We start from the raw sequence: 24,928 nt of genomic DNA, 5'->3' as shown, positions 1-24,928 counted from the left end.
CCATATACCCATCACACATCCTCTATCCCATAGTCCAGTGCCCATATACCCATCATACATCCTCCATCCCATAGTCCAGTGCCCATATACCATCATACATCCTCCATCCCATAGTCCAGTGCCCATATACCCATCACACATCCTCCATCCCATAGTCCCGTGCCCATATACCCATCACACATCCTCCATCCCATAGTCCCGAGCTGGGTGGCGCTGAGCAGGGAGTTCCTGGAGATGTGCTGTTATGTAACCTGGCAGTGCGGCTCTGTGTGCGGCCGCTGATGATGCGATTTTCTACGCCGGTAACAATAGAGCGCGGCAGTAATAGAGGAGGGGGATTCATTTCTGTCATGTGCTCTCTGCTCCTTTCTGGGGGGCAGACAATGGCTGGAGCTTATGTTCCCAGGGATGCGAGATTTCTCCCTCCCGGTCAGTGTCTGCTGAGGTGTTGTGGAGCGGGAAAACTGTTGCTCATAGCAACCAATCACAGCTCAGCTTCTTGTAAACAGCTCTAGTGAAATAATAGATGGTTAGTGATTGGTTGCTATGTGGAATGGGCGTGGCTTGACACACACACACACACACACACATACATACATACATACATACATACTATATACATGCATACATACATACACACACACACACACATACACACACACACACACATACATACATACACTCAGCTTTATATATATAGATTTTTTTCTTTACGTTGGAGGGCCCAATTCCAGCTGTTGCTGTCGGACCTGTGATTTCTATCTCCTCCACTGTGTACAGGATAATAGAGTATAATAAAGTAGTTATGGACGAGACGTAACTAACATTGTGCAGTGACTCTGCTTTCCATATAGTGATGGATATTTCTTGTTGCTGAAACTATGATGTTTTTCACTTTAACCCTTTGTTAATCCCCTCTGATCAGTGCGATCACACAACATACAAGCCTCTGATGGCTCCGGTGATGCCCTGTACTACTGTAGTGCCGTGTATCATCACTGCTGTCAGTGTAATACTAACGTCCCCATACACATGAGATAAGAGTTGGCTGAACGGTCATTTGGCAGACGGCCGTCTCTCCCGACTCCCCCATACACACAAATATTCCAGCTTTCCTGGGGTCTGTATGAGAGAGTCGCCTCCAGACTCCTCTAGCGGAGGATTATCCTCTGAAATTCAGGATGTCAGATCTGGATCACCCCCAGTGTAGGGCAATGGGCTACTCGGCACCGGGTCCTGCGGTTCGGGGGATGTCACGGTGGCTGACCCGGTACGTGGCCCTCAGGGGCGTCCAGTCAGAGTTTATATATGGGCAAGGTGTAATAAAGAACGAGGAGACAGGTTTGCAGTCTTTTACCTTGTTTACTGAAGACTTCAGATGGTATCCTCAGCCCGGAGCGCCAGATGACAGGGCAGGCAGAGTCCGGTCGTCTGAAGGCAATTCCAGAGTTCCCTTATCCAGGTGGAAATCAGTAGCCTTCCTACTAACGCCTGTGTGTTGTAGTACCTCCCTGCTGAGCTTCCCGGTGAGATCCTCGCAACTCTTGTAGATGTTCTAGATGTTATTTCTTCCTCTCTGTCTCCCAGATGGTATGGATAGGACAACCCGTATGACTGGGTAGGCCTGGAGCTTATTTATAGGGACCCTAGAGACGCCCCTCTCCCACAATTTGCCTCCGTGTCTTCTTAGGTAATAAGGTCGGGCAGCCAACTTGGAATTGACTGTCCTGCCGGTCTCTGGAGCAAGGCTTGGAGACAGTTACTCCCTCGGTGTTTCTGACTACCGGCTTCTGCGTTTCAGAAAGGATCAGCTTGTTCCTGGCTGATCTCCCTCTGGTATTCCTCTCCTGTGCTCTGTTTTCCTGCACACTCTCTGCAGTATATTCACCTTTTAGTGTCTCTTCCCAGGAGTTGCAGCACTTCATGCCAGCAGAGCTCCACTTCTTCTGTCTGCCTGACAGGAACTGAACTCCTATTTCTCCAGATCAGGATGTAAATAGGGGAGTTCACCCTAAACAGGCTTAAGGTACCTTCACATTAAACGACTTTGCAGCGATAACGATAGCGATCCGTGACGTTGCAGCATCCTGGCTAGCGATATCGTTGTGTTTGACACGCAGCAGCGATCTGGATCCCGCTGTGATATCGCTGGTCGTTGCTGAAAGTTCAGAACTTTATTTGGTCGTCAGATTGCCGTATATAGTTGTGTTTGACAGCAAAAGCAACGATGCCAGCGATGTTTTACAATGGTAACCAGGGTAAATATCGGGTTACTAAGCGCAGGGCCGCGCTTAGTAACCCGATATTTACCCTGGTTACCATTGTAAAAGTAAAAAAAACAAACAGTACATACTCACCTTCTGATGTCTGTCACGAGCCCCCGCCGTCCGCTACCCGCACTGACTGAGTGCCGGCCGTAAAGTAAAAGCAGAGCGTAGCGGTGACGTCACCGCTCTGCTGATAGGGCCGGCACTCAGTCATTGCAGGGAAGCGGACGTCGGGGGACGCGAAGGTGAGTATGTACTGTTTGTTTTTTTACATTTTACACTGGTAACCAGGGTAAACATCGGGTTACTAAGCGCGGCCCTGCGCTTAGTAACCCGATGTTTACCCTGGTTACCCGGGGACTTCGGCATCGTTGGTCGCTGGAGAGCTGTCTGTGTGAGAGCTCTCCAGCGACCACACAGCGACGCTGCAGCGATCGGCATCGTTGTCTGTATCGCTGCAGCGTCGCTTAGTGTGAAGGTACCTTTAGAGCTCCCCCTTCTGGTCTGGAGTGTGAACATGTTGCATGTGTGTAATACCTGAATGTGGTTGTCTTTCATTGCCTTCAGACATGACATCACTTCTCCGCTGAAAGGATAATGACATCACTGCGACGACCAGGACACTGGGGTGCCGCAGATCCTTCTCTGCCCTGACATCATCTGTCGGGAGGCCCCCAAATACATTTTATAGTCGCCCAAACCCCCGAAATCAGTGATTTCATGGAACTTTAGTCTAATGTATATGGGGGTGTTAAAAGTTAACTTATTGGACACCGCCTCTTGCCCGGCCTAATAGACCTTCATACATTGCAGCCCAGACACCATTATTAGGCATGTAAGTACCGTAATAACTAGGCCGCCCCATACTATCGAGTACTTGGGGGCGGGAGGCATTCAGCCAAACTCTGTCACACCTGAGATCTAACGTGGTAGAAGATTACAGTGCGGGGAAGACAGGAAACCTTCATATAGACGGCCGGTGGTGATGGAGTCAGTGACTGACTCTGGCCACATATGTTTCTAGAACCGTAGTAGAAGATGAAGATGTCGTCCTTATCATGAAGTAGTTATTTCTCCTGTCGCGTGTAATGAATATCTCCTGCGGTATTGCTAATGCCGATTCCAGGGTCGGTAAATGAGACGAGAATTAGCGTTATGGAAAATGAGTCTATGAGAAACGTATTCAGCTGCCGACTCCGAGGAGGAAACTGCTTGTTGTCTGTGGCCTAAATATATAGGATTTATTAGTAGATGGAAAGAAGGAAACTAAATACTGTAAAATAATAAATCTCCGCATATGTTTCCCTTATTATCTCTAGTAATTGTATTATTACACAGGATTCTTATGATGTTACATCGGCTCATCTTCTCATTCAGGTCTCTACAATATCGGATCCTCTCAGTGAAGATCTTCTACAAAAGAGAATTGTCCTGATTTACCCATCAAAGATGGATATGGACAGAGACAAGATGGCGGAGAGGATATTACACCTCACCCTAGAGATCCTCTTCCGGCTTACTGGAGAGGTGAGAGATTCTGATGACGTCACATTACATCATTCTTATCTATGGGAATAACAGATGGACAGAACTGGAGAGGTGAGGACTCTGGAAATGTCTGTAGTGAGATTTATTAATGTGTCTCTCCATTACCAGGATTACACAGTGGTGAAGAAGACCTCTAGTGATCACTGTCAGGACCCTGTGTCTGAGGGATGGGGAAGACCCCTGAGCCCAATCACGGGGCCTCCACCTCACCCCCTGATCCATGAGGACATCAATGACCAGAAGATCCTAGAACTCATCTACAAGATGATTGAGCTGCTGACTGGAGAGGTGACACTGCTGGGAATGCTGGGACATTATACAGTAACGCTATGAAGGGATCGGGGGGATGACGGTATCATTGTATGTGTCAGGTTCCTATAAGGTGTCAGGATGTCGCTGTCTATTTCTCCATGGAAGAGTGGGAGTATTTAGAAGGACACAGAGATCTGTACAAGAACGTCATAGTGGAGGTTCCCCAGCCCCTCACATCTCCAGGTAATAGACAGGACTAAATACACACGTCCTATAATTATCTGTATGTAAAGAATGAATTCACTCCCTGTATGTGTTTCCTCCAGATCTATCCAGTAAGAGGACAACACCAGAGAGATGTCCCCGTCCTCTTCTTCCACAGGACTGTAACCAAGAAGATCCCAGTGCTCCTCAGGATCATCAGGTAGATGGAGAGAAGGTGTCAGGAGATCTCCCCTATGATGTGTAGACGCCGGTGAAGGTCTTGTGTTCAGTCTTGTTTTATCCATCAGTATTATATGTTTTATACTTGTGTAATGAGAGCGGTGGAGATGGCAGGATTAGAGCTGGTCATAGATGTGACTTCTCCATCTGTCGGTGACTTTTATAATATTTGTTTCAGGGTGAAGATCTGACCCATATTAATACTACAGAGACATATGTGAGGGGGGATGAGCGGTGTAAAGAGGAGATTCCTACATATGACTACCCAGGTGAGTAGTAACCACTAAATGCAGAGAAGTCACAGATTCTCCTCATCACCGGCTGTGGCTGCTTTATCGGTGGTGTAGTCCGGCCGTATTACCATGATCACCATTTTTCCTCTAGACCACAACATTCTCCTCCACCCAAAACTGTTCCAATGACTTTTGGCATTGAAAGCCCTTTTCTATAGAACTTACAACCTGGTAGATCCACCTACCCCCTGGGTTTAGGAGACGCTGTTACCTGCCCAGATCTGTGAACTACAAAGCCAAATTATTATTATTATTGATTTATATAGCACCATTAATTCCATGGTGCTGTACATGAGAAGGGGTTACATCAAAATACAGATATCACTTACAGTAAACTAACAATCACAGACTAATACAGAGGGGAGAAGACCCTGTCCTTGTGGGCTTACATTCTACAGGATGGTGGGGAAGGAGGCAGTAGGTCGAGGGTTGCAGTAGCTCCGATGGTGTTGAGGTGGTCGTGTGGTCAGTGCAGGCTGTAGGCTTTCCTGAAGAGGTGGGTTTTCAGGTTCCGTCTGAAGGATCCGAATGTGGTTGATAGTCGGATGTGTTGGGGCACAGAATTCCAGAGGATGGGGGATATTCGGGAGAAGTCTTGGAGGCGATTGGGTGAGGAGCGAAGGAGGAGAGAAGGAGGTCTTGGGAGGACCGGAGATTACATGAGGGAAGATATCGGGAGATTAGTTCGGAGGAGAAAGGTTATGGATGGCTTTGTAGGTCGGTGTTAGTAGTTGAAACTGGATACACTGGGATATTGGGAGCCAGTGAAGGGATTTGCAGAGAGGGGCAGCAGGAGTGTAGCGAGGAGAGAGATTAATTAGTGGGGAAGCAGAGTTAAAGGGAAGGTGCCATCAAAAAAATTTTTTTACAGCAATTGAAAAAGTGTAAAGAATTAATGTTTACATTTTCTTAAAAGATATTATCATTTGTTTATAATTTAGTAAAATATGAAAAATAATTTGAAAAGGTTTGACATTTCCACTTTTAAACACTAGGGGGAGCAGCTGCTGAAATTTGACAAAAACCTACTGTACAACTAGCTCACATTACTGCACTGCAGTAATTATGGGCGGAGTCTGCTGACATGTGTGATGTCTCCTCTCCTCCTGGGTGTTTGCTAAGGGATAAGAGAGGATGATATTCAGGAGCCCAGTGAGCAGCCATTTTGTTGGTGACTGCAGAGTTATACTGACAAGTAGACAGTCACCGAGGATGGCAGGCAGCAAGGATTCTGGGAGATATATGGTGGAAGAGCAGGGTGACAGCAGCACAGAGTATTTCAGGAGAGCAGTGTGCTGGTCTATGGGGGTCACAGAGGGAGATATATGGTGGAGGAGCAGGGTGACAGCAGCACAGAGTATTTCAGGAGAGCTGTGTGCTGGTCTATGGGGGTCACAGAGGGAGATATATGGTGGAGGAGCAGGGTGACAGCAGCACAGAGTATTTCAGGAGAGCAGTGTGCTGGTCTATGGGGGTCACAGAGGGAGATATATGGTGGAGGAGCAGGGTGACAGCAGCACAGAGTATTTCAGGAGAGCAGTGTGCTGGTCTATGGGGGTCACAGAGGGAGATATATGGTAGAGGGAGCAGGGTGACACCAGCACAGAGTATTTCAGGAGAGCAGTGTGCTGGTCTATGGGGGTCACAGAGGGAGATATATGGGGGGAGCAGGGTGACAGCAGCACAGAGTATTTCAGGAGAGCAGTGTGCTGGTCTATGGGGGTCACAGAGGGAGATATATGGTGGAAGGAGCAGGGTGACAGCAGTACAGAGTATTTCAGGAGAGCAGTGTGCTGGTCTATGGGGGTCACAGAGGGAGATATATGGTGGAGGAGCAGGGTGACAGCAGCACAGAGTATTTCAGGAGAGCAGTGTGCTGGTCTATGGGGGTCACAGGAGATATATGGTGGAGGGAGCAGGGTGACAGCAGCACAGAGTATTTCAGGAGAGCAGTGTGCTGGTCTATGGGGGTCACAGAGGGAGATATATGGTGGAGGAGCAGGGTGACAGCAGCACAGAGTATTTCAGGAGAGCAGTGTGCTGGTCTATGGGGGTCACAGAGGGAGATATATGGTGGAGGAGCAGGGTGACAGCAGCACAGAGTATTTCAGGAGAGCAGTGTGCTGGTCTATGGGGGTCACAGAGGGAGATATATGGTGGAAGGAGCAGGGTGACAGCAGTACAGAGTATTTCAGGAGAGCAGTGTACTGGTCTATGGGGGTCACAGAGGGAGATATATGGTGGAACGAGCAGGGTGACAGCAGCACAGAGTATTTCAGGAGAGCAGTGTGCTGGTCTATGGGGGTCACAGAGGGAGATATATGGTGGAGGAGCAGGGTGACAGCAGCACAGAGTATTTCAGGAGAGCAGTGTGCTGGTCTATGGGGGTCACAGAGGGAGATATATGGTGGAGGAGCAGGGTGACAGCAGCACAGAGTATTTCAGGAGAGCAGTGTGCTGGTCTATGGGGGTCACAGAGGGAGATATATGGTGGAGGAGCAGAGTGACAGCAGCACAGAGTATTTCAGGAGAGCAGTGTGCTGGTCTATGGGGGTCACAGAGGGAGATATATGGTGGAGGAGCAGGGTAACAGCAGCACAGAGTATTTCAGGAGAGCAGTGTGCTGGTCTATGGAGGTCACAGAGGGAGATATATGGTGGAGGAGCAGGGTGACAGCAGCACAGAGTATTTCAGGAGAGCAGTGTGCTGGACTATGGGGGGTCACAGAGGGAGATATATGGTGGAGGAGCAGGGTGACAGCAGCACAGAGTATTTCAGGAGAGCAGTGTGCTGGTCTATGGGGATCACAGAGGAGATATATGGTGGAGGGAGCAGGGTGACAGCAGCACAGAGTATTTCAGGAGAGCAGTGTGCTGGTCTATGGGAGTCACAGAGGGAGATATATGGGGGGAGGAGCAGGGTGACAGCAGCACAGAGTATTTCAGGAGAGCTGTGTGCTGGTCTATGGGGGTCACAGAGGGAGATATATGGTGGAGGAGCAGGGTGACAGCAGCACAGAGTATTTCAGGAGAGCAGTGTGCTGGTCTATGGGGGTCACAGAGGGAGATATATGGTGGAGGAGCAGGGTGACAGCAGCACAGAGTATTTCAGGAGAGCAGTGTGCTGGTCTATGGGGGTCACAGAGGAGATATATGGTGGAGGAGCAGGGTGACAGCAGCACAGAGTATTTCAGGGGAGCAGTGTGCTGGTCTATGGGGGGCACAGAGGAGATATATGGTGGAGGGAGCAGGGTGACAGCAGCACAGAGTATTTCAGGAGAGCAGTGTGCTGGTCTATGGGGGTCACAGAGGGAGATATATGGTGGAGGAGCAGGGTGACAGCAGCACAGAGTATTTCAGGAGAGCAGTGTGCTGGTCTATGGGGGTCACAGAGGGAGATATATGGTGGAAGGAGCAGGGTGACAGCAGTACAGAGTATTTCAGGAGAGCAGTGTGCTGGTCTATGGGGGTCACAGAGGGAGATATATGGTGGAGGAGCAGGGTGACAGCAGCACAGAGTATTTCAGGAGAGCAGTGTGCTGGTCTATGGAGGTCACAGAGGGAGATATATGGTGGAGGAGCAGGGTGACAGCAGCACAGAGTATTTCAGGAGAGCAGTGTGCTGGTCTATGGAGGTCACAGAGGGAGATATATGGTGGAGGAGCAGGGTGACAGCAGCACAGAGTATTTCAGGAGAGCAGTGTGCTGGTCTATGGGGGTCACAGAGGGAGATATATGGTGGAGGAGCAGGGTGACAGCAGCACAGAGTATTTCAGGAGAGCAGTGTGCTGGTCTATGGGGGTCACAGGAGATATATGGTGGAGGGAGCAGGGTGACAGCAGCACAGAGTATTTCAGGAGAGCAGTGTGCTGGTCTATGGGGGTCACAGAGGGAGATATATGGTGGAGGAGCAGGGTGACAGCAGCACAGAGTATTTCAGGAGAGCAGTGTGCTGGTCTATGGGGGTCACAGAGGGAGATATATGGTGGAAGGAGCAGGGTGACAGCAGTACAGAGTATTTCAGGAGAGCAGTGTGCTGGTCTATGGGGGTCACAGAGGGAGATATATGGTGGAGGAGCAGGGTGACAGCAGCACAGAGTATTTCAGGAGAGCAGTGTGCTGGTCTATGGGGGTCACAGAGGGAGATATATGGTGGAAGGAGCAGGGTGACAGCAGTACAGAGTATTTCAGGAGAGCAGTGTACTGGTCTATGGGGGTCACAGAGGGAGATATATGGTGGAACGAGCAGGGTGACAGCAGCACAGAGTATTTCAGGAGAGCAGTGTGCTGGTCTATGGGGGTCACAGAGGGAGATATATGGTGGAGGAGCAGGGTGACAGCAGCACAGAGTATTTCAGGAGAGCAGTGTGCTGGTCTATGGGGGTCACAGAGGGAGATATATGGTGGAGGAGCAGGGTGACAGCAGCACAGAGTATTTCAGGAGAGCAGTGTGCTGGTCTATGGGGGTCACAGAGGAGATATATGGTGGAGGAGCAGGGTGACAGCAGCACAGAGTATTTCAGGAGAGCAGTGTGCTGGTCTATGGGGTCACAGAGGGAGATATATGGTGGAGGAGCAGGGTGACAGCAGCACAGAGTATTTCAGGAGAGCAGTGTGCTGGTCTATGGGAGTCACAGAGGAGATATATGGTGGAGGGAGCAGGGTGACAGCAGCACAGAGTATTACAGGAGAGCAGTGTGCTGGTCTATGGGGGTCACAGAGGGAGATATATGGTGGAGGAGCAGGGTGACAGCAGCACAGAGTATTTCAGGAGAGCAGTGTGCTGGTCTATGGGGGTCACAGAGGAGATATATGGTGGAGGAGCAGGGTGACAGCAGCACAGAGTATTTCAGGAGAGCAGTGTGCTGGTCTATGGGGGTCACAGAGGGAGATATATGGTGGAGGAGCAGGGTGACAGCAGCACAGAGTATTTCAGGAGAGCAGTGTGCTGGTCTATGGGGGTCACAGAGGAGATATATGGTGGAGGAGCAGGGTGACAGCAGCACAGAGTATTTCAGGAGAGCTGTGTGCTGGTCTATGGGGGTCACAGAGGGAGATATATGGTGCAGGAGCAGGGTGACAGCAGCACAGAGTATTTCAGGAGAGCAGTGTGCTGGCCTATGGGGGGCACCATGTTCGGTGCGCGGAGCAGCCAGGTATTGTACATAGAGCGCTGTCTCTTATACACATGGATGGACCGTCTGCTTCACAGAAATCCAGGAAACATTTCTGCGGATTGATGGCCTGTTCTGATCCAGACATTGCTCTCTTCAGCTGCCTCACCAGCTCTGACTGCACCTAACTGGAGGTCATGCTGCCCCCTCTATTACCCCAGACCCGTGTGCAGCTGCTGAACCAGGACCACCCTAGAATGGGTCCCCTTTCTGAAGATAATACTGCCATAGTGTTCTCACATAATACCGCCATATAGACCACACATAATACCGCTATATAATTTTCACATAATACTGCCACATATCACACGTAATCCCATACTATAGTTCTCATATAATACCGTCATATAGCTTTTACATCATTCCACAATACTGATCAAGGATAATACTGCCATATAGATCACATATAATACAGTCATATAAATCACACATAATGCCATCATACAGGATGACCCCTGCAGCTCCTGTTATCGCACGCACTGAGCTGTGTGTGCAATGGGGTAAGACATGCAGGGGGGAGAGGAGTGCATAGGATAGGATTAGATACACGGCTCAGCAGTCAGTATCACACAGGATAGGATTAGATACACGGCTCAGCAGTCAGTATCACACAGGATAGGATTAGATACACGGCTCAGCAGTCAATATCACACAGGAGAGGATTAGATACACGGCTCAGCAGTCAGTATCACACAGGATAGGATTAGATACACGGCTCAGCAGTCAGTATCACACAGGATAGGATTAGATACACGGCTCAGCAGTCAGTATCACACAGGATAGGATTAGATACACGGCTCAGCAGTCAGTATCACACAGGAGAGGATTAGATACACGGCTCAGCAGTCAGTATCACACAGGATAGGATTAGATACACAGCTCAGCAGACAGTATCACACAGGATAGGATTAGATACACAGATCAGCAGTCAGTATCACACAGGAGAGGATTAGATACACGGCTCAGCAGTCAGTATCACACAGGAGAGGATTAGATACACGGCTCAGCAGTCAGTATCACACAGGATAGGATTAGATACACAGCTCAGCAGTCAGTATCACAGAAGAGGATTAGATACACGGCTCAGCAGTCAGTATCACACAGGATAGGATTAGATACACAGCTCAGCAGTCAGTATCACAGGAGAGGATTAGATACACGGCTCAGCAGTCAGTATCACACAGGAGAGGATTAGATACACGGCTCAGCAGTCAGTATCACACAGGATAGGATTAGATACACAGCTCAGCAGTCAGTATCACAGAAGAGGATTAGATACACGGCTCAGCAGTCAGTATCACACAGGAGAGGATTAGATACACGGCTCAGCAGTCAGTATTACACAGGATAGGATTAGATACACGGCTCAGCAGTCAGTATCATACAGGATAGGATTAGATACTCGGCTCAGCAGTCAGTATCACACAGGAGAGGATTAGATACAGCTCAGCAGTCAGTATTACACAGGATAGGATTAGATACACAGCTCAGCAGTCAGTATTACACAGGATAGGATTAGATACACAGCTCAGCAGTCAGTATTACACAGGATATTATTAGATACACAGCTCAGCAGTCAGTATCATACAGGAGAGGATTAGATACACGGCTCAGCAGACAGTATCACACAGGAGAGGATTGGATACACGGCTCAGCAGTCAGTATCACACAGGAGAGGATTAGATACACGTCTCAGCAGTCAGTATCACACAGGAGAGGATTAGATACACAGCTCAGCAGTCAGTATCACACAGGAGAGGATTAGATACACGGCTAAGCAGTCAGTATCACACAGGAGAGGATTAGATACACGGCTCAGCAGACAGTATCACACAGGAGAGGATTAGATACACAGCTCAACAGACAGTATTATACAGTATAGGATTAGATACACGGCTCAGCAGTCAGTATCATACAGGAGAGGATTAGATACACGGCTCAGCAGTCAGTATCACACAGGATAGGATTAGATACACGGCTCAGCAGTCAGTATCATACAGGATAGGATTAGATACATGGCTCAGCAGACAGTATCACACAGGATAGGATTAGATACACGGCTCAGCAGTCCGTATCACACAGGATAGGATTAGATACACGGCTCAGCAGTCAGTATCACACATTAGAGGATTAGATACACGTCTCAGCAGTCAGTATCACACAGGAGAGGATTAGATACATGGCTCAGCAGTCAGTATCACACAGGATAGGATTAGATATACGGCTCAGCAGACAGTATCACACAGGAGAGAATTAGATACACAGCTCAGCAGTCAGTATCACACAGGATAGGATTAGATACACAGGTCAGCAGTCAGTATCACACAGAAGAGGATTAGATACATGGCTCAGCAGTCAGTATCACACAGCAGAGGATTACATACACGGCTCAGCAGTCAGTATCACACAGGAGAGGATTAGATACATGGCTCAGCAGTCAGTATCACACAGCAGAGGATTACATACATGGCTCAGCAGTCAGTATCACACAGGAGAGGATTAGATACATGGCTCAGAAGTCAGTATCACACAGGATAGGATTAGATACACGGCTCAGCAGTCAGTATCACACAGGAGAGGATTAGATACACAGCTCAGCAGTCAGTATCACACAGGATAGGATTAGATACACGGCTCACCAGTCAGTATCACAGGAGAGGATTAGATATACGGCTCAGCAGACAGTATCACACAGGATAGGATTAGATACACGGCTCACCAGTCAGTATCACAGGAGAGGATTAGATACACGGCTCAGCAGACAGTATCACACAGGATAGGATTAGATACACGGCTCAGCAGTCAGTATCACACAGGATAGGATTAGATACACCGCTCAGCAGACAGTATCATACAGGATAGGATTAGATACACAGCTCAGCAGTCAGTATCACACAGGATAGGATTAGATACACAGCTCAGCAGTCAGTATCACACAGGATAGGATTAGATACGCGGCTCAGCAGTCAGTATCACACAGCAGAGGATTAGATACACGGCTCAGCAGACAGTATCACACAGGATAGGATTAGATACGCGGCTCAGCAGTCAGTATCACACAGCAGAGGATTAGATACACCACGGTCTGATGTCCTTGATCAGTGGCTGCAGTGAGAGGCTGGGCGGGAGCAGCACAGAGAGACTCTTCCCCTCCCCCGTGTTACCTCTCTGCATGATTAGGACAACAGACCGCAGCACTTCATCTTCTCTAGGGATTCTAGAGATCGCACAACAGGCAGCAGAGAAGAGGACAGGGAATGGCCGCTGACAGTGTGAAAGATGGAGCTGCCCCTCCAACAGCACGGCTCTCGGTCACAGTGGAGCTCACAGACACACTCCACTGTGGCTGAAGAAAGATGGCGCCGACCTGCTGCCTCTGCTGTGATGTGGAGACAGCCCAGGGGGCAAGGCCGGATCGCAGCAGGGAGCAGCTCAATGATAGGTATGGGGTCGGCTCCTGACCGCAGCCTCCTATGCCCAGGGCTGCCGTATTTGCAGAGTGTAAGTGTCGTGCTGGGACTCTTACACTCCTTCAAAGCAAAATGGCGGCACCCAGTGGCTGAAAAAATAATTAATAATAAAAAAGATCTTAAAGTTAAAAAAATTAATTTTGTATTAAAAATAATTGTTTATATAAACAATCGTTTTTAATACAAAAGCAAAATTGCGGCACCTTCCCTTTAAGGACGGACTGATGGGTACGAGAGTGTTAGAAAATAGGCCACAGAGGAGGATGTTGAAATAGTCGAGGCGGGAGATGACTAGGGCATGCACGAGCATTTTGGTAGAGTGAGGGTTGAGGAAAGGACAGAATCTGGAGATATTTTCGTATTTTCGAGCTGGAGGCGACAGGAGGTGGCGAGAGCTTGGATGTGCGGATTGAACGACAGGGCAGAGTCAAGGGTTACTCTGAGGCAGCGGATGTCCGGGACAGAGGAAAGTGTGATTTCATTTATTTTGATAGATAGATCAGGCAGGGAAGATGTGCGAGATGGAGGAAAGATAATTAGCTCAGATTTAGTTTAGCCAAATGACAGCGTACGTAGAATGTGCTGACAAGATAGAAAATCACTTGAAGAAAAATATTATGATGGGCCTGTAAGAGAAAGCGGAGGGTAATGATGCTGTTGGCTTCCTAGAACCCTGAGATCTTATCGGATGAATCTCCCTTCTCTCCCTTCTGTGCTGCTGAATGTGATCATATGGTCCCTACAAGACCAGGTCCCGTCTTTCTGCCCAAACTTCGCTTTTATGATCGACAACATTAAATGTGCAGTGAGGCTAAGTGTGAATTTCTGCACAATAACAGAGTTTCCCTTTATCTGGACTTTTCACTTTGTATTAAAACCGACTAACTTCCAGGAGGATTGTGATAATCTACATAAACCCATCACACCGGTGCCATGATATATCTCTGAGCTGTGCGTGGCTGATGGCTGTAATATACATTTATTCCCGCCTGCAGGAGATGTGTTGGCTCCAGCCCTGGTTTCATGGGTTCACTCCACCTCATAAATTACATTGTTTTTGATCCTAAGAAATTCAGATTACTGCACAATCTCTCCTGAAATGGGGAGCAATATTATTTCCTCTAATCTTCTGGTCAGGGTTCATAGTAGCTCCAATGGTCCACCATAAATGAATGCAACTCTGGTTTACTGCTGTGTAATCTGTATTTGTAGTTTTCAGTTAATGAGATTCTCGTGCTCTGGGGCGGGGCTGTGGGCGGGGCTTTATGTGGTGCTCTGGGGCGGGGCTGTGGATGGGGCTTTATGTGGTGCTCTGGGGCGGGGCTGTGGGTGGGGCTTTATGTGGTGCTCTGGGGCGGGGCTGTGGCTTTATGTGCTGCTCTCATTACATATTCATCTGTATTGGCTTATGACCGGTTGCTGATCCCTCACTGACCTGCCCCCCATTTTACATAATGCCTATAATATTGTGGCTATTGGGAGGCTTAGAAAAAAATTATATCCAGCAAAATGATACCAGCGGCGCCTGTCCAGTAGCATCTATCTCTTACTTATAGAATGCGCAGGCGCCACCATTGACCTTATGACCTGCTATAAGCCAATACAGATGAATATGTAATCAGAGCAGCACATAAAGCCCCGCCCACAGCCCCGCCCTAGAGCATGAGAATCTCATTAACTGAAAACTACAAATACAGATTAAACAACAACCACAAGACGGATTTCATCACCAGGTATCGGTGTAATCAGTATAACGGCACCGACCTGACAGTGTCTGTAGTCACTGAGCACAATCCTGCTGACAGGTTCCCTGTAAGACATCTCCGCTCTGCACTATTATACACAGTTCTCTATAAATGTGTAATATTTCTTCTTGAAACTCATCTGACAGAAAACATTGGAGCTTCCGATAGTTTAGATTGTGAAGTCACCGAGCCCCGTGCTCTAATTCCCCCAGAGAGGTTTCACCACTAGCTCCTCATTTATTACTGATGGAGACTGTTCAGTTTGAGCATTTCAGTAGATGTTATTGTCTATAGTCACAGTTTCTGATTACAGTAGTGTCCACAATACTCTGATTTAACCTCTTCCCGCAGCCAGTTTTGTGTTCTTAATCAGGTCCCATTTTTACAATCTGACGTGGTCACTTTATGTGGTGATAACTTTGGAATTATTCACAAAGGATAATAGAAAACAAATGGATCTTACAAATTATTTTCCAACTTCTCACAATACCCTACATACGATTGTACACTACTCTCTGGGCACATGGCAGTGTTCAGAAGGAAGGAGCGCCATTTAGCTGTTTGACTGCAGATCTAGCTGGAATAGTTTGCAGACAAAATGTATTGGGAGCACTGTTCGTGGTCAACTGGCAGCTCAAAAGATCTCCACCATGAACATGCTTGGCACTATCTTCTCTGCTTTCCATATCCCAAGGATTGCCTTGCTCATCGCCCTTTAACCCCATTACATGGATCTGGACTTACACTGGGACCCCTAGGCTTGGACCATGGTGTTACCTGCTATTCTGTGGTATGAGATGGCAAGAAGAATAGTCAGGTAGCTGGGTCAGAACCAGAAGGACAGAATACAGAATCAGAAGACACAAGAGTAGTCAGTAAACGGGCCACGGTCACAACAGGAAACAAATACACAAGCCACAAGCTGAGCACAGAGGACTGAACCAGAGGAGAACAACGCTGTTTCTGGCAGATTCCGGCCCTGTGCTTTGAGCTTTAGTAGGGTGTGGTACTTTCCAATTGGCTGAAGTAGGGAGCAGATTACTCCAGCTGGACAGCAGGAACAGATCCCAGATGAGATTGGACATACCATATGCAGAAGTCCTAATATGACTAAATGACAGAAAACCAGAATAGTCGAAATCCTCATAAAGTGTTTCCATTTTATAAATTAATTCACTGAGGGTTATAATCTGTACATATGTGGTCAAAATTGTTGGTACCTCTCGTTTAATGACAGAAAAACCCACAATTGTCACAGAAATAACTTGAATCTGACAAAAGTAATAATAAATAAAAGATCTATGAAAAAGAACAAATGAAAGTCAGACATTGCTTTTCAATCATGCTTCCACAGAATTAAAATAAATAAATAAATAAAACTCATGAAATAGGCCTGGACAGAAATGATGGTACCCCTGAAAATAATGTGACAAAAGGGACATGTTAAATCGCGGTGTGTTCACTAACTAGCATCACAGGTGTCTACAATCTTGGAATCAGTGAGTGGCCTGTATATAGGGCTACAGATACTCACTGTCAAAAGAATTATTTCATAAAAATAACAGTTTATTGAAAAAATGATGTTACACGAAAATCACAAAAAAATCATGATAAAAACGTCTTATCAATGACAAGGCACATAGAGAGCTTCTGTGTGAAGGACACAAAAACAGTGGCACTGAGAAAAAGCAGGCTGGGCAAACCGAGGTCATAAATCTCCACCTCAATAAACTTCAATGCAATAGCAAAAAGTGCATAGTGCAAATAAGGTGCAAACATTACACCAATTATCCGAAAAAGTAGAGGGCTTAATATGGGAGGGTATACATCACTGTAAATAAACCCATTAGGCAAATATCACTACCCTAGGGATAAAAGTGACACTCAAACAAAGTCCTGCTTACCCATGTCGCCTGTCAGCGTGTGTCCAGGGCAGCCCTGACGCGCGTTTCGCATGGGCTTCTTCAAGAGGCTGCCTCCTGAAAGTGCATCGGGGCTGCCTTGGACACACGCTGGCAGGCAACATGGGTAAGTAGGACTTTGTTTGAGTGTTGCTTTTTTCCCTAGGGTAGTGATATTTGGCTAATGGATTCATTTAGAGTGATGTATACTCTCTCACATTAAGCCATATTAAGCCCTCTACTTTTTCGGATAATTGGTATAATGTTTGCACCTTATTTGCACTATGCACTTTTTGCTATTGCATTGAAGTTTATTGAGGTGGAGATTTATGGCCTCTGTTTGCTTGTCCAGCCTGCTTTTTCTCAGTGCCACTGTTTTTGTGTCCTTCACACAGAAGCTCTCTATGTGCCTTGTCATTGATAAGAGGTTTTATCATGATTTTTTTTGTGATTTTCTTGTAATATCATGTTTTCAATACACTTTCTTATTTTTATGAAATAATTATTTTTGGACATTTACTCCATGTGTTTGTGCAGGAATTATCTAGTTTGGAGTGTCCATGATCATGTTGATCTAATCCCTTGAAAAGGTATGTAATTGGACCTGTTTAATTAGTATGTATCAGTGGTTTTTGTTCTCAGATACTCATTGTTCTGTTGGGTGACATGGTGTGTATAAAGGCCCCGTCTCACATAGCGATTTACCAACGATCACGACCAGCAATACGACTTGGCTGTGATCGTTGGTAAGTCGTTGTGTGGTCGCTGGGGAGCTGTCACACAGACAGCTCTCTCCAGCGACCAACGATCAGGGGAATGACTTCGGCATCGTTGAAACTGTCTTCAACGATGCCGAAGTCCCCCTGCAGCACCCGGGTAACCAGGGTAAACATCGGGTTACTAAGCGCAGGGCCGCGCTTAGTAACCCGATGTTTACCCTGGTTACCAAAAAAAACAAACAGTACATACTCACCATCTGATGTCCGTCAGGTCCCTTGCCGTCTGCTTCCTGCTCTGACTGAGTGCCGCCGTACAGCGAGAGCAGAGCGCAGCGGTGACGTCACTGCTGTGCTGTGCTCTCACTGTACGGCGGCACTCAGTCAGAGCAGGAAGCAGACGGCAAGGGACCTGACGGACATCAGATGGTGAGTATGTACTGTTTTTTTTTTTTTACATTTACGCTGGTAACCAGGGTAAACATCGGGTTACTAAGCGCGGCCCTGTGCTTAGTAACCCGATGTTTACCCTGGTTACCAGTGAAGACATCGCTGGATCGGTGTCACACACACCGATTCAGCGATGTCAGCGGGACCTCAACGACCAAAAAAAGGTCCAGGCCATTCCAACATGACCAGCGATCTCACAGCAGGGGCCGGGTCGCTGGTACGTGTCACACATAGCGAGATCGCTACTGAGGTCGCTGTTGCGTCACAAAACTTGTGACTCAGCAGCGATCTCGCTAGCGATCTCGCTATGTGAGACGGGGCCTTAACACTCAACATAGACCAGAGGAAGCAAAGGAAAGAGTTGTCTCAGGAGATTAGAAAGAAAATTATAGACCAATATGTTACAGGTAAAAGTTATAAGACCATCTCCAAGCAGCTTGATGTTCCTGTGACTACAGTTGCACATATTATTCAGAAATTTAATATCCGTGGGACTGTAGCCAACCTCCGTGGACGTGGCCGCAGGAGGAAAATTGATGACAAATCAAAGAGACGGATAATACGAATGGTAACAAAAGAGCCCAGAAAATCTTCTAAACAGATTAAATGTGAACTTCAAGCTCAAGGAACAACAGTGTCAGATCGCACCATCTGTCGTATGACCCATAGTACACTTCATGGGAGACAACCAAGGAGGACACCATTGTTGAAAAAAAAATCATAGAAAAGTCAAACTGGAATTTGCCAAACTACATGTTGACATGCCCCAAAGCTTCTGGGAGAGTGTCCTATGGACATATGAGACAAAAATGAAACTTTTTGGCAAGGCACACCAGCTCTATGTTCACAGACAGAAAAATGAAGCATATCAAGAAAAGAACACTGTCCCTACTGTGAAACATGGAGGAGGCTCTGTTCTGTTCTGGGGCTGCTTTGCTGCATCTGGCACACGGTGTCTAGAATCTGTGCAGGGTACACTGAAATCTCAAGACTATCAAGGGATTCTAGAGAGAAATGTGCTGCACAGAGTTAGAAAGCTTGGTCTCAGTCGTAGGTCATGGGTCTTGCAACAGTATAATGACCCAAAACACACAGCTAAAAACACCCAAGAATGGCTAAGACAGAAACATTGGAAGTGGCCTTCTATGAGCCCTGACCTAAATCCTATTGAGTATCTTTGGAAAGAGCTGAAACATGCCATCTGGATAAGGCAACCTTCAAACACGAGACAACTGGAGCAGTTTGCTCTTGAGGAGTGGCCAAAATACCTGTCGAAAGGTGCAGAAGTCTCATTGACAGTTACAGGAATCATTTGATTGCAGTGATTGCCTCAAACGGTTGTGCAGCAAAATATTAAGTTAAGGGTACCATCATTTCTGTCCAGGCCTATTTCATGAGGTTTATTTTTATTTTTTCTAATTCTGTGGAAGCATGGTTGAAAAGCACTGTCTGTCTTTCATTTGTTCATTTTTATAGCTTTTTTATTTCTTATTACTTTTGTCAGATTCAAGTTATTTCTGTGACCATTGTGAGTTTTTCATTAAATGAGGGGTACCAGCAATTTAGACCACGTGTGCAGGAGGAATGAATATTTTGACTCCACAGCCACTTTCCAGAAATTAACACGCAGTGGATATTGGAGAGTGAAAATTACACATTTGCTTTTTATTCGATATTTGGGAGGCAGATTGAACAAACAGTTGAACACCACCTACTACTGGTTCATCCAGCAAGGTTTTCTATTAGACTGTGAATTGTCATTGTCTTGGTAAATAACTAATTAAATATTTTTTTCATAGCTTGCCATTTTTATGGACAGTTTAAGTACAAATGTTCAAAAATGTAAAACTCTAGGATATTTTATTTAAAAAAAAATGTTTATCTTCGCAGATGACTGTACCAGGATATCAGAGGGACAGCTGACATCTTCAATATTTAAATCTGATGATTTTGAGATCCTACAAGATACACCTGAAGTAATTGCTGCTACTCCAGATATATCATCATCCATTAACAGCAAAGATCTGTCATCTGATCCTATGAAACAGGTCCCATCTTCTGATTCATTACTGACTACTAAGGAAAATCAAAGTCACAAAAGAGGCATTAAAAAACAAACTGCTCCTAAAGCAAATAAGTTGTTTTCATGTTCAGAATGTGGGAAATGTTGTACCTCGAAATCAGCTTTGGTTACTCACCATAGAACTCACACGGGAGAGAAGCCTTTTTCATGTTCAGAATGTGGGAAATGTTATAACCGGAAATCAGATTTGGTTAATCACCATAGAACTCACACGGGAGAGAAGCCTTTTTCCTGTTCAGAATGTGGGAAATGTTTTGCACATAAATCAAAATTTGTTAACCACCAGAGAGCTCATGCAGGAGAGAAGCCTTTTTCCTGTTCAGAATGTGGGAAATGTTTTAACCACAAATGGAATCTTGATGAACACCAAAGAACTCACACAGGAGCGAAGCCTTTTTCATGTTCGGCATGTGGGAAATGTTTTATCCTGAAAGGGAATCTTGTTAGGCACCAAATAATGCACACAGCAGAGAAGCCATATTCATGTTCAGAATGTGGGAAATGTTTTAAAAGGAAATTAGATCTTGATCGTCATCAAAGAATCCACACGGAGGAGAAGCCTTTTTCCTGCTCAGAATGTGGGAAATGTTTTAAACAGAAATGGCATCTTTTTAAGCACCAGAGAACTCACACAGGCGAGAAGCCTTTTTCCTGTTCAGAATGTGGGAAATGTTTTCACCAGAAATGGCATCTTGGTAGTCACCAGAGAACTCACACAGGGGAGAAGCCTTTTTCCTGTTCAGAATGTGGGAAATGTTTTAACCATAAATCCTGTTTGGTTACTCACCAGAGAACTCACACAGGGGAGAAGCCTTTTTCCTGTTTAGAATGTGGGAAATGTTTTAACCAGAAATCATGTTTGGTTACTCACCAGAGAACTCACACAGGGGAGAAGCCTTTTTCCTGTTCAGAATGTGGGAAATGTTTTAACCGGAAAGGGAATCGTGATGAACACCAAAGAACTCACACAGAGGAGAAACCTTTTTCATTTTCTTAATGTGGGAAATATTTTACTTGGAAATCAACTGTTAATAAACATCAGAGACATCACATAGGGGAGAAGCCTTTTTTATGTTCATAATATGGAATAGTTTTAACCAAAATTGAATCTTCTTAAATATGTTGTCTCTTATGAAAATAGGATAAAACTAAACTTTATTAATTCCAAATGTAAAACTATACCCATAATTTACCCCCTGAAGGTTATTCAGTAGGTGATTAATAGGAAAAAACATGTACCCTACAGTTCAGTATATAGGGTGATGTGACGTATACACACTCACTCTCCAAGAACCTCATTTCTACAGGTTTCATCGTCCTCACCAAAGGCAACTCATCAGGAGACTAATTAATATTGACCTATATTCAAGCGAGACTAGACAAAAAACTAAAATCCGAAAACCAGCCACATATTGGCAGACCCCAGACCTCAAACTATATACTTCGTAAGTTTATAAGCCACTCCAATGTCAGGAATAGATAGTATGTGACAATACAGTATAATTCTTGTGTTTTTCCTCCTATAGGGACTGCCCTAGTTTTGTATTGTAACAGCTGTTAATTAGTAGTGCAGACAAATTGTCCTAGACCCCGCTCAGGGTAGGTAAGTGTAATGGTTGTTTTTCTTTTCTTTTTTTTATGTTTTCTGATGGGGCCATGCATACCAGGATGGGGGCCAATCATACCAGAATAGGGATGGGGCCCAGCATACTACGATGAGATGGGGGCACTGCATGCCAGGACCGGGATGGGGGCCAATCGTACCAGAATAGGGTGGTGCCCTGCATACTAGGATGAGATGGGGGCCCTGCATACCATTATTAGGATGGGGTTTTGCATACCCATACCAGGCTAGGGATGAGGGAGCTATGTGTATCAGGGTTTGGATGAGGGGGCCATGTGTATCAGGATGTGGGTGAGGGGGCCATATATACCAGGATAGGGGATAATAAGTACAGAATTGACCACATTTTTTCTTTTTTTTGCCTAATTTCCTCCTCTAAAACCTATGTGCATCTTATAGTCCAAAAAATACGTTATATGTATCTTTTTATTTTTTTCTCAGTGAACTCATTCCTCATGTTTGGCCTCATTAAAATAAAAACACTCACATTCAGCTGGCGTGCCAGCTCCACTTCAGCAGTGTTGAGGCTTACTGTCCCGGGGCTTATGTGAGGTTGTTACATCACACGAGCCCTGCACCTGATCAGCGGCAGCTTCACTGTTCCTTCCTTCAGACGTATTGAACATGAACAGGAAGCCAGGGTCACGGCTGCTCTCTGACGGCCTCATGATGCTTGATTTGTCTGAAGGTGGGGACAGTGACGTCAGCGCTGATTGGGCAAAGGGCTCACATGACGTAAAAACCTCAAAAGAGACCCAAGAACACAAGCGCCAACATCAGTGAAATGGCGCCACCATGGGAGGTTGGTATGAGGATTTTTATTTTAACAGGCCCAAACATGAGGAATGAGAAGGGCTTGTCCAACTAGTTGTCATTAAACCTTTATAAACATCTAAAATCCCACACAGCTAATAGCCATTATTATACCTAGAGGGTGAGAAATGAATTACAGGAAAATCGTATTTTGTCGACCTTCAAAACTAACTCAGACGGGGAGAACCTATATATATTATTGACAAATTGTATAAAAACATGATGCGTGCAACGTGCGTTCAAGGTGAGAATATTATATGGGAGTTTTATAGGATAAACCAAAAACCAACAGAAAATAAATGACCCAAAACAAACATTTATCAGTAACAAAAACTCCTCTTTATTAAGTAAAGTATAAAAGAATTGCACCATTTTCCGATACCCATGGCATCTCCATTTTTCATGATCTTGGGTTGGGTGAAGGCTTATTTTTTGCATGCTGAGCTGACGGTTTTAATTATACCATTTTGATGCAGATACGATCTTTTGATCGCCTGTTATTGCATTTTAGTTTCAATAAGTTTTATTTAGAAAGTATACAACAGCTTGGATAGGTTCTACCACACAGGGAAGGTGGGAATTTCAGTAATAATGAACAAATACAAGTTTTTACATACGGGGAGACAAGACAAAGATAGGAAGGGACAGTACAAAAGGAAGACAAACAGGTAATCCACGGTGTGTTTTACACCAGCTTATTGTCAACTATCGCAGGGAATGGCAACAACATAGTCAGAATTTCAGATTCAGATTAGGTCATACAGGGGGTGTTAATTTAAGGTAGAAAAAGAAAGAATATAATTTATAACAAGATCTGCTTAAGCACAGACATTAGAGTTGAGCGACTTTCATTTTTTTAAGATCGAGTCGGGTTTTGTGAAACCCGATTTTGTCCAGAGTCGAGTCGAGTGCAGTCGGCCGATTATCGCTAAAAGTCGGGGATCGACCGAAACATGAAACCCAATGCAAGTCAATGGGGAAGCATAGTCGGCAGTGAGTGGAGGCCAGGAAAACACCTACAGTGCCCATTTTAATGCCAAAAACATCCATTCTTGTTTCTGAAGCTTGTCAATCTTAATTAACTTTATAATAATAGTTGGGCATAGGGAATTGGGGGTCATTTGGCAAAAGTTGTGGGGGGAGTAGGGCCGGCTCAAGTTTTTCGTGGGCCCAGGAAATGCGGACTACGTCACGGCGGTGTTGCAGGGAAAGGTAAGTATTTCAACGTTGCAAGTGCTGTGATCCTGAGCAAGCAGGGGGGGCCCACTCGTTCGCATTGGCACTGGCACAGGGCCCCTCAAAGTACAGCGATGTGTGTTTGCATGGCGGGGGCGCCTCCCACCAGCAGCGACACTTTTGCGTACTCTGAGGGGCCCTGTGCCAGTGACGTCGCCAACGAGTATGCCCCCCCACCTGATGAAGGAACCTGCACTTTCATCTGCACCTTCCTCTCTGTCCCTGTGTAAGGTGGTATAACATGCGGGAAGGGGAACCTTACTTTCAGCAGGGTCAGATTCTGGCTGTGTAGAGTATAAGGGGAATGTAGTGGTCTAGGTCAATGTACCAGCAGACTCATCTAGCAGTGGCTGGGCAATGGGCAGGATGAGGAAGAAACAGATATAGGGCCAAAGAATAAAGTAGGCTAAATGCAGTTCAAAATTGGTAACAGGACTAAACAGGCGGCATTGCTTTGTTCAGTGGAGTAGCAAACCCAAGAGCAGCAGACACTGTTTCAAGGGCCTAACCACACTAGTAGGCCAAATGCAGTTTAATATCTGATAGTATAGGGCGAAAGCCAGAATGTGGAAGCTCAGCTTTGTTCAGTTGAGGACAACACCAGGCAGGGGCAGACAGACACCTTTAGTAGGCCGGAACAGCCAATTTTTAAAAAAAACAGCAGTTAGTAAGAGGCAGAAGGTAGAAGCTCAGCTTTATTCAGTTGAGGACAACACCAGGCAGGGGCAGACAGACACCTTTAGTAGGCCGGAACAGCCAATTGCATTTTTAAAAATGGTAATTTGGAACTGAAGGTTGAAGCTCAGCTTTATTCAGTTGAGGACAACACCAGGCAGGGGCAGACAGACACCTTTAGTAGGCCGGAACAGCCAATGGCATTTTTAAAAATGGTAATTTGGAACAGAAGGTAGAA

General features: G+C 46.0%; 1 protein-coding gene across 1 annotated transcript in view; it reads left to right on the top strand.

Annotated features, from left to right (window-relative positions):
• The window catches only part of LOC143766867 (uncharacterized), a 47,524-nt gene extending 26,132 nt beyond the window's left edge, over nucleotides 1-21,392 (top strand). The window contains exons 2-7 of the mRNA XM_077254861.1: nucleotides 3,645-3,794; nucleotides 3,924-4,103; nucleotides 4,187-4,310; nucleotides 4,394-4,491; nucleotides 4,690-4,780; nucleotides 20,150-21,392. Of these exons, the coding sequence (XP_077110976.1) occupies nucleotides 3,645-3,794; nucleotides 3,924-4,103; nucleotides 4,187-4,310; nucleotides 4,394-4,491; nucleotides 4,690-4,780; nucleotides 20,150-21,339 (1,833 nt within the window). The 3' untranslated portion in view covers nucleotides 21,340-21,392. The remainder of the gene's footprint in view (nucleotides 1-3,644; nucleotides 3,795-3,923; nucleotides 4,104-4,186; nucleotides 4,311-4,393; nucleotides 4,492-4,689; nucleotides 4,781-20,149) is intronic.
• The last annotated feature ends 3,536 nt before the right edge of the window (nucleotides 21,393-24,928 follow it).

Source organism: Ranitomeya variabilis, chromosome 4 (genome assembly GCF_051348905.1).
Source record: "Ranitomeya variabilis isolate aRanVar5 chromosome 4, aRanVar5.hap1, whole genome shotgun sequence".
Classification (NCBI taxonomy): Eukaryota; Metazoa; Chordata; class Amphibia; order Anura; family Dendrobatidae; genus Ranitomeya; species Ranitomeya variabilis.
Note: the sequence above shows the minus strand (reverse complement) of the source record. Positions and strands in the feature narration are given on the sequence as shown.